General features: G+C 53.8%; 1 protein-coding gene across 1 annotated transcript in view; it reads right to left on the reverse strand.

Annotated features, from left to right (window-relative positions):
• The window catches only part of COL15A1 (collagen type XV alpha 1 chain), a 109,770-nt gene extending 96,230 nt beyond the window's left edge, over window positions 1–13,540 (reverse strand). The window contains exons 1-2 of the mRNA XM_058302620.1: window positions 13,317–13,540; window positions 13,157–13,239 (exon numbers count right to left, since the gene is read on the reverse strand). Of these exons, the coding sequence (XP_058158603.1) occupies window positions 13,157–13,239; window positions 13,317–13,327 (94 nt within the window). The 5' untranslated portion in view covers window positions 13,328–13,540. The remainder of the gene's footprint in view (window positions 1–13,156; window positions 13,240–13,316) is intronic.
• Between the last annotated feature and the right edge of the window lie 655 nt (window positions 13,541–14,195).

The following is a 14,195-nucleotide window of genomic DNA, read 5'->3' on the forward strand; positions in this document are numbered from 1 at the left end:
TGTTCAAGCTAAGAGCTTTTAGGGTTCACCTGCCCAACCCTTTCCAGATGGGGGAACTAAGGCTCAGAGAAGAACCCCTGTTGCTGTGGCAACCTGCAGGGAGCAGGCTCCTGCTGGGCTAAAGGCGTTGCCCGAGCATCTGCCAGGGGCCAGATGGGGCCAGGTGCCGGGGCACCGACCCCAGGGGTGCTCCACTCGGGAGCCTTCGTGCGGTTCCAGGTCAGGGCTGGGGGGTACATCCTGGGAGATGAGGCTGGAACAGCACACAGGTGGGATTTCAGAGGCCCCTGATGCCACCTAGGCAACCGCGGCTGTAACAGGTGACGCCAAGCGTAGTGGCTTCAACCAGCACAAATGCACTGTCCCAGCGCCGCGGAGGCCAGAGGCCCGACACAGGTCTTCCCGGGATGCACTCAGCGTGCCGCCAGCTGCGCTCCTGTCTGGGGGCTCCAAGGGAGGCTGCGGTTGCTGCCCCTTTCCAGCCTCTGGAGGCTGCTGCTTGGGGCCCCTTCCTCCGGCTTCAAAGCCGGCTGAGAAGGCTGGCTGCGTCCTCACACTCTGTGCCTCCCTCTTCCACTTTTAAAGGCCCTGGTGACGCCCCTGGGCCCACCTGGAGAATCCAGGCTCGTCAGCTTATTATCAACCGTAGCAGCACCTTCGATCTCAATTTCCTCTGCCACGGAACAGCACCTGTTCACAGGTGGGCCGTTACGCCGTGCAGCACAGGTGCTTATTGTGGATGACGATGGCAAAGGGTTCAAGCAGAGGGTGTAGACATAGAGCAGGGGTTGCAGGGCTGCTCAGACATCCACGTGCACGGGAACCCCCAGGGACCTTGGTAAAATGCAGGTTCTGATTTACTGGGTCTGGGGTGGGGCCAGACTTTCTGCATTTCTACCAAGTTCCCAGATGACGCAGATGCACCTGGTCCACAGACCACCCTTAGAGTAGCGAGAAGCCAGAGCCCCCTGTGGCTTCGGGGGGGCGGGTGTCGAGTGGAGAGGGTGGCGTCTGGGAGATGGGTCTGTGGACTGATGTCAAGTTGTAACTAATTGGGACTTTTTCTAATTCAAATTTCCAGGGCTGTTGTGAGAATTCAAAATATTAACACGAACGCACACACGGGGGAGTCTCGTTATCGGCAGCCACTGTGGCTTGTAAAGTCTCAGCCAACGCTAATTTAGCGAATCCTGAGCCATTGCCCATAGGAGTAAACACGGATTCAGTTCCTGTAGCCTCTGCATTTTCATCAACCGACCGATACACAGTCGTGTTTGGTGTGTGATCTATTTGAAGACACCTTTTCAAATATAGAGCGGAACTCACGGCCCGCAGCTCTCGCGCTCACGCCGGAGCGGAGCTCACCTAACCCACGGAACTTCTCTGTAATGCACGGCATGCCTTCTTGCACTTAGAACACTGGAGAGTACTTCAGCGCTACGCTCGAGGGCCGTTTTAAATGGCCAAATCACCAACAAAGGGCAGAAAAATGTTAAAAGTGTAGCCCTAAGTACACCGTGGAGCAGACACTTGTTTCAGAGTAAGAGGGGAAACAAGAAGGCAGAGTGCCTTGTTCCACGTCAGCTGCACGACTCAGATTCTTCGTTGCTCTGTGCATGGCCGTGGGTGGCCATGAAAGGGCCACACATATTGATTTGGGGGCTACAAATAAATTGTTACAACTAGGCAAATTCACAAATACAGAACCCCCGAAAAATAAGGATCAACAGTATATAATGAAAAAGTGCCTCGTACAGAGAAAGCATCATATAGTTGTTAATACAAATCATATTCTTGGTATTTTCTCAGGCCCGTGTACAGCTCTGTTCTGGGGGTCAGGATGTCTGGTTCTAGACCTGGCTGTGGTGCTAACTTGCTCGGTGACCTTGAGTTATTCACTTGCCCTCTCTGGGCTAAATAACAAAGATAGGACTAGGCAGCCACAGAGAGTTTGCGATGGAGTTGTGTGTGTGAGGCCGCTGAAATCATGTGGATTTAGGTCCAATTTGGCATCAGCTTTTGGACCTTCTGCATCTCCATTTTTCTGCCTGAAATGGGTTATATAACTTTCTAGCACCAGAAAAGCACACCTTAATTTCCCTCTGGTGAACTGCTTTGCACCCGACGTATGTGTTAGAGCCGCCCCTGCTCTCCCCCGTCTCCGTCCGTGCTGGGTGGGAGCGGGGTGGTCTCCCGGCAGGGCTGGGGGCCCCCCAGGCACCGCCGGGGTCAAGCCTTCATAAGCCTGGGTTTTCATGAAGCCAGCCCGGCTCAGGCTCTGAATGACCCATTCATGAGGGTGCTCAAACGCTCATTGTGCCCGCCCGGTGCCCAGGCTGGGGAGCAGCGGGCAAGTGCAACGGGGATCCTGCCCCCCAAGAGCCCATGGGGGAATGGGAGCAGGGAACGGGGGGACCGGAGCGGTCACCAAGTACGGGCCCAAAGCCGACCCCAGGAGCCCTCACAGGGTGGGCCGCCGTCCCCTTCTACAGCCGGGGGAGATAAGGGACCTGGCCCGGGTGCTCGGAGGGAGAGAGCAGCGCCCAGACCCCAGCCCGGGGCCCTGAGCCTGCGCCACGGCCCCGGAGCTCTCCCCGGGCCCAGGGCCCGCTCTGCCCCGCACCTGTCTTGCCAGCAGGGGCAGGTCCTTGCCCTCTGGGACTCGGGCTCTCTACCTTTGAAAGGAGCCTGACTATCAGACCACCTGGATCACGGAGGAGCTTTAAACCCACCAGATCACGGAGGTGAACTGGCCAAGAGCCCGGGAAGGGCAGGTACCTGGGCGTCGCCGTCCTTTTAACTCCTCCAGGTGATTCGGAGGCGCAAGCAGGCTGGAGAACCACCAGGGTGAGTTCTCCACCTACCCGGTGCCTTTCTGCTCTGAATGTCACACTCTGATTTCCTGGAAAATCCTCTTCTCGTCTCCCCTTATCACAGGCACAGGCCAAAGGAAGGCTGAAAGGAGGTGGGGGGCGGGGGGAGAGGCGCCCGCCCTCGGCACTGCCTCCTCTCTGATGACAGAAACAGTTGTGGTGGGGAAAGCTGGGGCGAGCCAGGCCTCTCAGATCCACTGGGGGGAGTAGAAATTGCTTTTTCCTTTCCCAAAGATGCAGTAAACACTTTAAAACGGGCATGCACTTGACCCAGTCATTTCAGTCTTAGGAATTGGTGCTGAGGAAATAATTGCAGATAAGGTCAAAAACACAAGAATACCATTATCACAGCAGTGTTTCCAACGGTGACCAATTTGAAACAGCCTACAGGCCTAAAAGGGGACTGGCTGAATAAATTATGGTGTGTGCACGCAATGAGCTAACACTGCAGTTACAAAGGACGTTAAAGAGGAGTATTTGATGGCCAAAGGAAGTGATGATTGGTAAGGGAAAAATACAACCAACAAAACACAATGTACACGATGATCTGTTTATATTTACATATTTGACTGGGGAAAATAAATTTGATAACCAGATGAGAGCAAGGTTTACCTCGGTAATAATATGTGATCTTTTTAAGCTCCTTTCCCCCCCAAGTCTCCACGACGACTATGTATTCTTTTTATTATAAAAATTTTTAATGTTTTGAAAAACTACATCTCCTCTTGCCAAACCTGCTTCTATGCCTCTGCCCCATCTCCTGGTGTCACTGGACGTCGCCACTTGGACGTGCAGAGGCTGCTTGCACCTGTGTCAGGACACGCAAGCTCCCTAGCACAAGAGCCAGCAGCTGCACCCCTGGGAGTCCCTCAGGCCTGGGCCCTGGGTCCAGTGCAGCCTCTCAGCCCCCCATCACTTTGTCCAGAGGGTCTCAGAGAGACCCCACAGCCAGGAAATGTGGGGGTCTGATGAAAACCCGAGCAGTGGCCACAACCAGAGCAGGGCAAACAATTCTGAGGGCTTCAACAGAAGTTCAGTTTGGAAGGAGACCAGTCACAGCAGACTTCCGGCAGGTGGGTTTTTAAAAGCTGGGTCCCCCCGAGCTCCTCCATGACAGATGAGCAGCTCTGCAGAGGCCCGAGCAGGGCTGCTCTCTGGAAGTCAGATTTACCCACATTCTCCAAACCCAGGAAGAAGCTTCCCCAACATCTGAAAGCACACTTGAGGGTGACACCAGGGGCCTCAGCATCGTCCTCTGCCCTGCTCACTCCCTTAAAATCACCCATAGCACGCAACAAGTGTGAACTGGCTTGGGCTGCGTTGGGTTGGCTTCGCTTGGGGTGGGCTGGGGCGGGCTGGGCTCATTTGGGTTGGATTGAACGAGTCGAGTGGAGTTGACTGCCGCTGAACGGTTCTGCTATGGGTGAGGGTTGGACGGCCTTCCTTGAGCCACAACTGCCCAGGAAGAAGTTCGGCCCTTCTCCCAAGCTCTACCCTAACCCTGACTCTTCCTCTCTGGGGTGGGGTGGGGCAGAGGGAGATGGTCAGGCAGCAAACCTGGCTCTGCCCGAAGTCTCCAGCCTCCTCGGGGCCCCAGTCCCCTGCTCTGAGTTTGAAACCACACCTGCTCATCCATTCTCCTCAATTTAACTGGAGACACCAGACTCCAAAGTCTTAAACTGGAGTCTTGTAAGACAGCCTCCCCTTCCCAGCCCCCACCTACCCATCGCCACCACGACACCCCGGGTGCTCAGCCATCTCGGGAGGAAATTACGTGATGAGCCACCCTACACTAAAGCATTTGTGGCTTAATGGAGGGCATTGCCCAACTTTTAGAACAGATTACAAAGCAGCAATTGTTAAGATCATACAGAATTATTTTTTTAAAGAACACACACAAGGAAACGATTAGTAGAACAGAGATTCCAGGAATAAATTTATATCATTGAAAGAAAAATCTTTATATGAGAACCAGAAGCAACGGGTCAGGGCAGAGCTAGCTCACAGTTCAATTAATGCTTTGGGGAAGACTGGCCCCCACTTTAGAAAATAACTCCAGTCTGTATGGGTTCAAGCAGCAGACGTTAAAAGACAACCGGAAAATAAGCTTCTATAGTTGACTGGAAGAGAGTGAATGCACAACTTTTGACAGAATGGAGGCAATTAGCAATAAGATGGGTGGGAACCAGCTAGAAAACAGTTGACACACTCCAATGTCATGGAAAAAGGCAGACAGCAAAGTAACATCAGTATAAACTCCAGCCTACCTCAAATTCCTTATTAAAGGAGACAAATTAAAAGCCACGCAGCCAGGGGGTTCCCACAGTCGCAGAGCTGTGGGAGCCCCAGGGAGCCCCAGTGCAGAGGATGTGGGGAGCTGGCTCAGACCGCAGGCGGGGGGTCTGCCTGTGCTCCTCGATTCCCCGGGAACATTTGCTGGATGCCCACTGCGGCCCGCGCTAGGTGCTAGGATGCAGAGGTGGACAAGACCCAGGCCCCGTCCCAGGGAACCAGCTGTGGAGTGGGGAGGGCAGACGAGTCACCCCCTCCCCAGGGCAATGCAACATGCCCTGGGGCTGAGAGAAGACCTGGGGGTCTGGGGGACAGGGACGTGCCCAGAGCGGAGCCTCACGGGTGAGTGGTGCACAGCCAGGGGGGCGAGGGGCTCAGGTCCTCGAAAAGGAACGGGGTTTGGGTGGAAGGGCAGGGGTGAGGAGAGAAAGCTGCTGCTTAACGGGTCCAGGGTTTCAGTTTGGAGTGATGGAAAAGTTCTGCTAGCGGATGGTGGTGATGGTGCCGCAATATTTTAAATATAATTAACGTCACTGCAAAGGACATATGAGAGTGGTTAAAATGGGAAAATCTGGGTTGTATGTAGGCCACCAAAATTAAAATTAAAGCGGGGAGAGGGACTGGCCTGTGCAAAGACGTAGCTGAAAAGACATCCCATGTCGCATTCAGAAACCTGCGGGGTCCTGCGCGAGCCCCAGTCAAGGGGCTCGGTGTGCGTGGAGCCCGGGAGGCAGACGGAGCCGGGCCTCGAAGGGCCTGCGTGCAGCAGAGTGCGTCCCCACGGGGCCCGCGAGAACCCAGCCAGGGCAATCAGGCTAGCAGTGGCGGGGTTAACTCGTGCCTGACAAAGCCCCATCTACTACATAAACTCCCTCTGCTCGCTCTTTGACTGGGTGAGTCCATTGGGAGGAAAATAGCTGAAGGAAATAACCCCAAAAGAAAACAAAGGCCATTTGTCTGAAGATGTTTCCAGCAGCTGCATTTATGATAATGACAAAATGGCACAAGTTCAACTGGCCAACTCTGGACAATTGTCCTGGGAGAGATGGAGACAAATGGAGCGCGACCCACACTCAGCATCCTCCCATGGAAAAGAAAGACAAGAAACAGATTTTGCCAGAGCAGGGAGGATGGGCGGTCACCAGTGCCCAGAGAGACAAGAAGGGCTGCAGGGGCTCAGCGGCAAGAGAGCGCAGCTGGGGAGTCCAGGGAAGGCCACCTGGAAGAGGTGGCATTTAGCCAGTAGGTAGGATTTGATCTTAAGGAGAGGATGGAAGGGTGGGAAAGGGTGTTCTAGGCAGGAGACCAGAGAACACCTGTGCAAAGGTAAAGAGCCCAAACACACATGGGGAGCAGGGGTGGTCCAGTGTGCCATGATGCAAATGCACACCCAACTCTAGACCAAACCCGAAATTGTAGCTGGTAATTCAAACACTACAATCATTTACAGTCATCACAACCTCTGCTGGTAAGTGAGCAGCAGTAGCTCACTGCAGGCCAAGGTGATGCACAACTTCAGGTTGGCTCTGCCCACGTCTCGCTTGCTCGAGAAAGCACATCAAGACTGCCAGTGAGCAAGAGTGACATTATTAGAGGGGGAAGCCCAAATCAACTCAGATTTGCCATTTTAAAATTAAATCAGGATTTCTCCAACGATGGTATAGAAATGACCAACAAGCACGTGGAAAGATGCTCAACATCCTTAGTCACTAGGAAATGCAAATCAAAACCACAACGCCATCTCGCTTCACACCCGCTAGTATGGTGTGACAGTGTGAGGCTGGGTGGATCCCAGAAAATCATGTCCTGAGGATTAATCCATTCCTGAGCATATGGGACCCTTTTGATTGGATCACTTCAGTTTTGATTAGATCACTTTGAGCCAGGTGGGTCTTGGCCAACAGATGGCTATAATAAAAACAGAAGGAAAATAACAAGTGTTGGCAAGAGTGTGGAAAGGAACCCTTGTACATTGCTGGTGGGAATGTAAAATGCTGCAGCCCCTGTGGAAGAGTTTGGCGGATCCTCAGTAAGTTAAACATAGAATTACCACACGACTCAGCAATTCTGCTCCTAGATATATGCCCAAAAGAATTGAAAGCAGAGACTCAAGCAAATAGTTGTACACCAATGTTCAGAGCAGCATTATTCATAATAGCCAAAAGGTGGAAACTACCCAAATGTCCATCAATGGATAAGTAGGTAAATAAAACATGATATATCCATAGAGTGGAGTATTATTTAGCCATAAAAAGAAGGAGTCCTGATACATGCTATAACATGGGTGAACCTTGAAAACGTTATGCTGAGAAAAGAAGCCAGACACAAAAAGTCACATATTGTATGAGTCCACTTAATGAAATATAGAATAGGTCAGTCCTTAGAGACAGAAATCATATTGGGGATGGCCAGGGGTGGGACGGGGGGGAGGTTGGGGAGTGGGTGCTTAATGGGTGTGGGATTTTCTTTTGGGATGATGAAAATATTTCAGAACTAGATAGAGCTGGTGGTTACCTAATATTGTGAATGTGCTAAATTTCACTGACTTATACACTTTAAAGTGGTTAAATTTATATTATGTGAATTTAATCACGATTTAAGAAAAAGTAATTCAGGACATCCAAATGGCCAGTAAACATATGAAAAGGTTATCAACTTAGTGAATAATCAGGAATATGTAAATTAAGATGAAGGTAAGATTCTAACGCACACCCATTAGAAAGTCTCGGGTTAAATCCAAAGACAAGACCAAGTGTTGGTGAGGACATAAAGACATGGGGACCCTTATGCCAAGTGGGTGGCCATGTCCACTGAGCCACCCTGCGGAAGAAGTGATGGCTGCCTATTGTCGACTCAGTTGGGAGACAGTCATACCCAACGAGCATCACTCTGCTCCTAGGTCTAGAACAAGAGACATAGCCAAAACGGAAACAACCCAAATGTTGTTGGAGAAGAAGAGCTAGACAATGCAACAGGACACGCGTGCAATGGCGTATTACCCAGCAATGGAAACGAGCTGGCTATACCATGAGGTGACATGGACAAACTGCAAAAACAGGATACTCAGTGGAGGAAAGGAGACACAAAAGAATACATCCTCCCTGTGTAAAGGTCAAAGTCAAGTAAAACTGAGCTTCGCCATATATGGATGCACGCATAATTAGTCAAGTTACTTTTGAAAAGCAAGGAAGGGGTTATTGTAAAGCAAGGTGGTGGGTACTGAGGGGGTGGGGAGAGAACGGTCCCTGCACAGGGACACAAGGGAGCTTCCGGGAGGGCCGTCCTGGCCCTTGACCCGGGCTGCGCGGGTGTTCGCTGTGTGATAAAACATTGGACTGGACGTTTCGTCTGCACTTTTCTGAATGCACATTATAATTCACAATAAAAAGGTTTAAAGAAAAGCAAGAATTTTTCACTATCGCCATATCATTATCAAGAGCAAATTACTTGTGCTGCCACCCTTTACCCCTACAAAAGTCCCCTTAAATATTCTAGAAGAGCTGGTATTCCGCTGCCACTGAGGCTTTATCAGGGAAGGAAGAGGCAATACTGTCAGCCTGCTGTCAGCTCAGCCTGCTGGGCCTCAGGGGGCTGCGTGGGGGGACACCCCCAGAGCAGCTGGTTATGGGAGGATGGGGTTGGCTGCACCAAGGCTAGAAAAGGAGAGCTCGGGAAAACTGCACTGTAAGTGTTCTCAACAGGTCACTCGCCCCAAAGCTGCGGGTGCGTGGGGCAGAGACTGTCCAAACCCTCTGTCCCCCAAGAGCTAGGATGAAGGGAGAGACCAAGTTGGTGCTGCGTAACTATCTGCTGAAATAAACCATACGGAGGGAAGCGGACTTGGCCCAATGGATAGGGCGTCCGCCTACCACATGGGAGGTCCGTGGTTCAAACCCCGGGCCTCCTTGACCCATGTGGAGCTGACCCATGCACAGTGCTGATGCGCGCAAGGAGTGCCCTGCCATGCAGGGGTGTCCCCCGCGTAGGGGAGCCCCACGTGCAGGGAGTGCGCCCCGTAAGGAGAGCCGCCCAGCGCGAAAGAAAGTGCAGCCTGCCCAGGAATGGTGCTGCACACACGGAGAGCTGACAGAGCAAGACAACGCAACAAAAAGAAACACAGATTCCCGTGCTGCTGATAAGGATAGACGTGGTCACAGAAGAACACCCAGAGAAAGGACACGAAGAGCAGACAACGGGGGGGGGGGGGGGAGGGGAGGGAAATAAATAAAAAATAAATCTTTAAAAAAATAATAATAATAAAAACCATACGGAATAATTAAACCTCAAATAGATAAGTCTTTTGTTTGTTTCCCAGTGTTTTGAACCAGAAAACCTACAGACATGAGTGAATCTTGCCACCACGTTTTATAGATGGGAAAACCGAGGCTCATTAAGGGAAAAGTGACTCATCTAAGTTCACAAGGAAGTCGGTGTGGAGCCCCAGATCCCCAAGGCCTGAGATTTTGCTCTTTTGGGGATACCAGATAACTTGCAAAGATCCACTCTAAATTTCCATAGCCCATGTTTCCCCACTATCTGCAGGTCCCCGCCCGTGGCTTTCAGAGGCGGCAAGGCAGTAGGGCCAGAGCCCCAAAGGGAGCAGTGAGCCTGGCCGTTCCCGCTGGAGCTGCTTCCCCAGGGCAGCACCAGGCCGGCACTCTCTCAGTGGCATCGCGGCTGTGTGCCGCCTCCAAGCAGGCCAGGAGGAAGTCCGCCAGGGGTTCACCAGATCTGGAGCCCTGGTGCTCCTGGAATACACATTTTCTCTAAATAGCTTTATTGAGGTATAGTTTATGTTTCATAAAATTCACCCATTTTAGGTCCACAGTTGGATAAGTTTTCGTGAACGTATACAGTTTTACAACCATCACCCTAATCCAGTTTTAGAATATTCCCTACAAAGCTCCTTGTACCTGCTTGCAGGCGATCCCCGCTTCAACTCCTGGCCCCAGGCAACCACCAATTTGTTTTCGTCTCTTCAGTTTTGCCTTTTCTAGAACTTTCATATAAATGGAGGTTTCATCTAGTTCTTTGGTCTGGCTTCTTTCACTTGGTGGAATGATTTTAAGATTCATCCATGTTGTCACCCGGATCAGTACTTCATTCCTTTTCACTGCTGTATAGTACTCCTTTGAATGGATATACCACATTTTGTTCACCCACTCACCAGGTGATGGGCATTTGGTTTGTTTCCAATTTTGGGCCACTGTGAGTAATGACTTAACATTCACCTACAAGTCTCTGTGCAGACAGGAGCCTTGCTTTCTCTTGAGTAGATACCTAGAAGAGCAATCGCTGGACCACAGGACAAGTGTCTAACATTTTAAGAACATGACAAACTGTTAGGACACTGCAGTCTAAGCTCGTAACTACCCACTTACCCACCTGCTTTCCGACGCCAACCTGCCTGAGCGCAGGGCAGAGTGGTTAGGAGCCAGATGCTCTGGGTTCATATTATGCTCCTGCCACTTAAGGTCACATGCCCTAGGTCAAATGACTTCACCTCATTGTGCCTCAGTCTCCTCCTCTGTAAAAGGGGATAATAAATGGGCCCACCCCACGGCACGGTTGTGAAGCTGAAATGAGTTCATTAACACCAAGCATGGAGGACACTGCTGGCTTCAAGCCTTAGCTATTGTTTTTTTATAGTCATTTGATCAGTGGCCCTTTGGGGGGGGGAAGCACCAGTCCTGGAGTCTGCCAACATGTGGGGGGGGGGGGAGGCTGTCATGGGCGTGTGCAGTTACATCTGGGTGGCCCTGAGCCAGTCACCTTCCCCTCCCACCCACCCCCCCACCCTCCGCTGAGCCTCCTCTGTAAGATGGACCTAACTTAGTTCCCAGTGCTTTGGGGAGTGTGGGGGAGACTGAATCATGCTCCCCACAAAAGACATGTCCAAGTTTTAATCTGCAGTCCTCTGCGTGTGAACGCCTTTATAAAGACAACCTTTGAAGATGTTGTTAGTTACGATGAGCCCAGATGGAATGAGGCAAGCCTTAGTCCAGTATGGCGGCAGGCAGTCTAAGCTAAGGAAATTGGACAAAGAGGCAGAAGGCAGAAGGCAGGGGGCAGTGGAAACCAGAGGAGCAGACACAAGGAGGAGAGACAGGGCGCCATGTCACAGAGGGTTGCTGGACCACTGCAGACGGCAGGAGAAAGTCAGCCCCGCCAATACCTTGATGTTGGAATTCGGGTCTCAAAACTGTGAGCCCATAAATCCCTGTGGTTTAAGCCCAGCCACTGAGTGGTATTTGTTGTAGCAGCTCACGCAAGCTAAGACAGGGTAGATGCAGTGACTTGGTGGGGAGCAAACACCAGGTGCACCGTGCAATGCCTTGCAGATACAACGGACTCTCTGATTCTGGGGCTCATTGAAGACTGTGGGTCCCTAACACCACCTCACACCTCCTTTCAGTCTTGAAGCTCGTTGGAAACCAGAGATAGTGACAGTCCCCGGGCCCCACCTCCTGGGGTCCCTGCAGGGATGGAACTGGTGAGATGCGATTGTGCTCACAGCTCTGCCAGGCACGCAGGGAGTGTTCTCTAAGTGTCAGCCATATTCAACTGCATGCAAAATTTGGTTTGCAGGAAGATATACCACATTTCCAGAAGATTCCCTTCTAATTCCCAGAGGTGCGCTGAATACCCATCAGTCCTAAGTGGCCCTCTCCTGGGTCCAGCTCAGCTCCCGGGGGTTTCCCTGCCCTCCCTCTTTACGTGAGGCATGGGGACAGGACCTCCTCTGTGTACGCGACAGCCGTCCTGACCGAGACGGGTATCCAGGGGACAAGCTTCCCAAAGCGAGAGGAAAAAGAAACAGCAAAAGTTTCTTTCCCCCAGAACCCTTTTCCTCTTCGGGGAGGAGGAGGGGACGTGCAGCAAAGTTCACCAAAGCCGCGGAGCCCCAAGCCGCCCTCTGCTGCAGAGCTGGCAGCATCTTCTATCACATGCAAAATTGCAGCGTTCTGACATGGGCCACGGTGCCGAGAAGCCAGAACTTGTCTCCAGGCGCCCTTTGATCTGCAAGAAATGCCAGGCTGGATGCGCTAGCAGGAAAAGCCATCGCGTTTGGGTCTTGCTCTCCAAGAGACGATGGTCTGGGCGGCCCCAGGTTTCCTGGGGCACTCAGAGAGTTAAGCAAGGCCACTCACTCAATCCCCAGTTTCCTTCAGGAGGACCCGAGGCTGTGGTTCCCAGACTCCCCACCCGTATTCTACTGAGTGTGTGTATACTTCTCTAATCCCAGAGGGGGTCAGAGGCCACAGCGGAGAGCAGCAGCTCTCCAAAGCTGGAGGAGGGGGAGGGCTGGGCAGGGACTGGCCTGGCCACTTCCCAACTCTTCACCAGAGTCCTCCTCTGTGGAAATGTCTGCGTTGCTTCCTAACGGTCACTGCAAGGATCCGAGTAATCATTTCTATCACTTACTTCGTGCCCAGGGGCTTGTAAAGCACACCAATCTCTCCTTTAGTCTTCAGGGCACTCATAACTGTTCCCAGTGGCCCCTGGCGCCACACCCTGCCCGCGATGGATGTGACCCCTAGGTAACCCAGCGCGAAGGCATCGGAGCAATTCAGTCCCGTTACTTTCTGCGCGACAAAGGTCCCAGGTGTCTCCGCACCTGCGCACCGGCCGAGCACCAGGCGGAGCACCAGACCTGCCCTTACCCTGGCAGCCGGCGCGCACGACCTGAGCGCGGGCGCTGGGAGCCTTGGAACTGCGGTCCCCGCGGAGCCGCCGGCTTTGTCGCTGCGCTTCCCACGTCCATCTCTGCCCAAGACTGTGCCCTGTCCAGACACCCCGATGCCCGGACAGCGCTGCCCGCCACTCGCAGCCTGCGCGCCCCGGGGGCCGCCGGCCAGGGCGCCCCGAGCGGCCACCACTCCCTTTTATGTCCAGGAATGAGGCGCTCGCTGCCGCCGCGCCCGCCGCGAACACCAGCTGCCCCGGGGCGCGGGGGCAGCGGGCGCCGCCCGCCGAGCAGGGTCGCTTACCTGTCGCGTCCTGGCTCCCGGGGACAGCGGGGAGGAGCGCGCAGACCGAGAGCAGCAGCAGGGGCCAGCACCGCCCGTTCCTCCTGCAAGGGGCGGCCGGGGAGGCAAGGTGAGGCGCGCGCGCGGGCCGGGCTCCGCGGCGCGGGGAAGGGGGTCCTACCTGGGCGTCATGTCGCCGGGTCGCTGGCGCCCCCGGGGGCGCGCGCCGCGTCGAGCGCGCCGAGGAGCCGCGGGGCTGCGCTCGGGCCCGGGCGCTCGCCCCTCCAGCGGGAACAAAGGCGGCGCTGGCGCAGGGTCGCGGCGCCCGGCCTGAGTCACCCGCGCTCTGAAACCCGACTCCGCCGCGCCCTGCGCCGCTCCGGGGGCCCCACCTCGGGCCGCGGCGCGCTCACGCCCCCGGCGCGGCCGCTCCCCACGCCCCTTTCCCCCACGCCCCTTCCCGCCGCGCCGCCGCGCGCTCCCCCTCCGCCGCCGCCGCCCCGACGGGCTTATGTAACCTGGAGGACAGCCCCGCGCGCACCCCGGCCAGCCGATCCCGGCGCCCTCCCGGGCCCACCTCGGTCCTGCCCGCGCCATCCCGCGTCAAAGCGCACACCCTTGCCCTGCCTGGTGGAATCCGCTCAGCAGTCCAGAGAGGCTGGGATCGCCAGGATTCAGCTATTCCGTGAAGAGGGAAGCTGAGGTTCAGAGAGGTGGAGTAAGGGTCCCTAGGTCACACAGCAGGACAGCAAGCCTGACCCATCAAACCCCCTTGAATGCCCAGGAGTTGCCCTGCTTGAGGGCTACAAGTGACACATAAGTGAAATATAGATATGTATATAACTGAAGCAAAAATAGTCCTCATATAATGTTTATAAAAATGATATAGGGGAGCAGGATGTGGCCCAAGCAGTTGGGTGCCTGCCTACCACATGGGAGGTCCTGGGTTCTGTTCCAGTACCTCCTAAAGAAGATTAGCAAGATAGCAGGCTGACGCAACAAGGTGACACAATAAGATGACGCAATGAAGAGACTCGACAAGGAAACACAATGAGAGCCA

Source organism: Dasypus novemcinctus, chromosome 8, assembly GCF_030445035.2.
Source record: "Dasypus novemcinctus isolate mDasNov1 chromosome 8, mDasNov1.1.hap2, whole genome shotgun sequence".
NCBI classification, from domain to species: domain Eukaryota; kingdom Metazoa; phylum Chordata; class Mammalia; order Cingulata; family Dasypodidae; genus Dasypus; species Dasypus novemcinctus.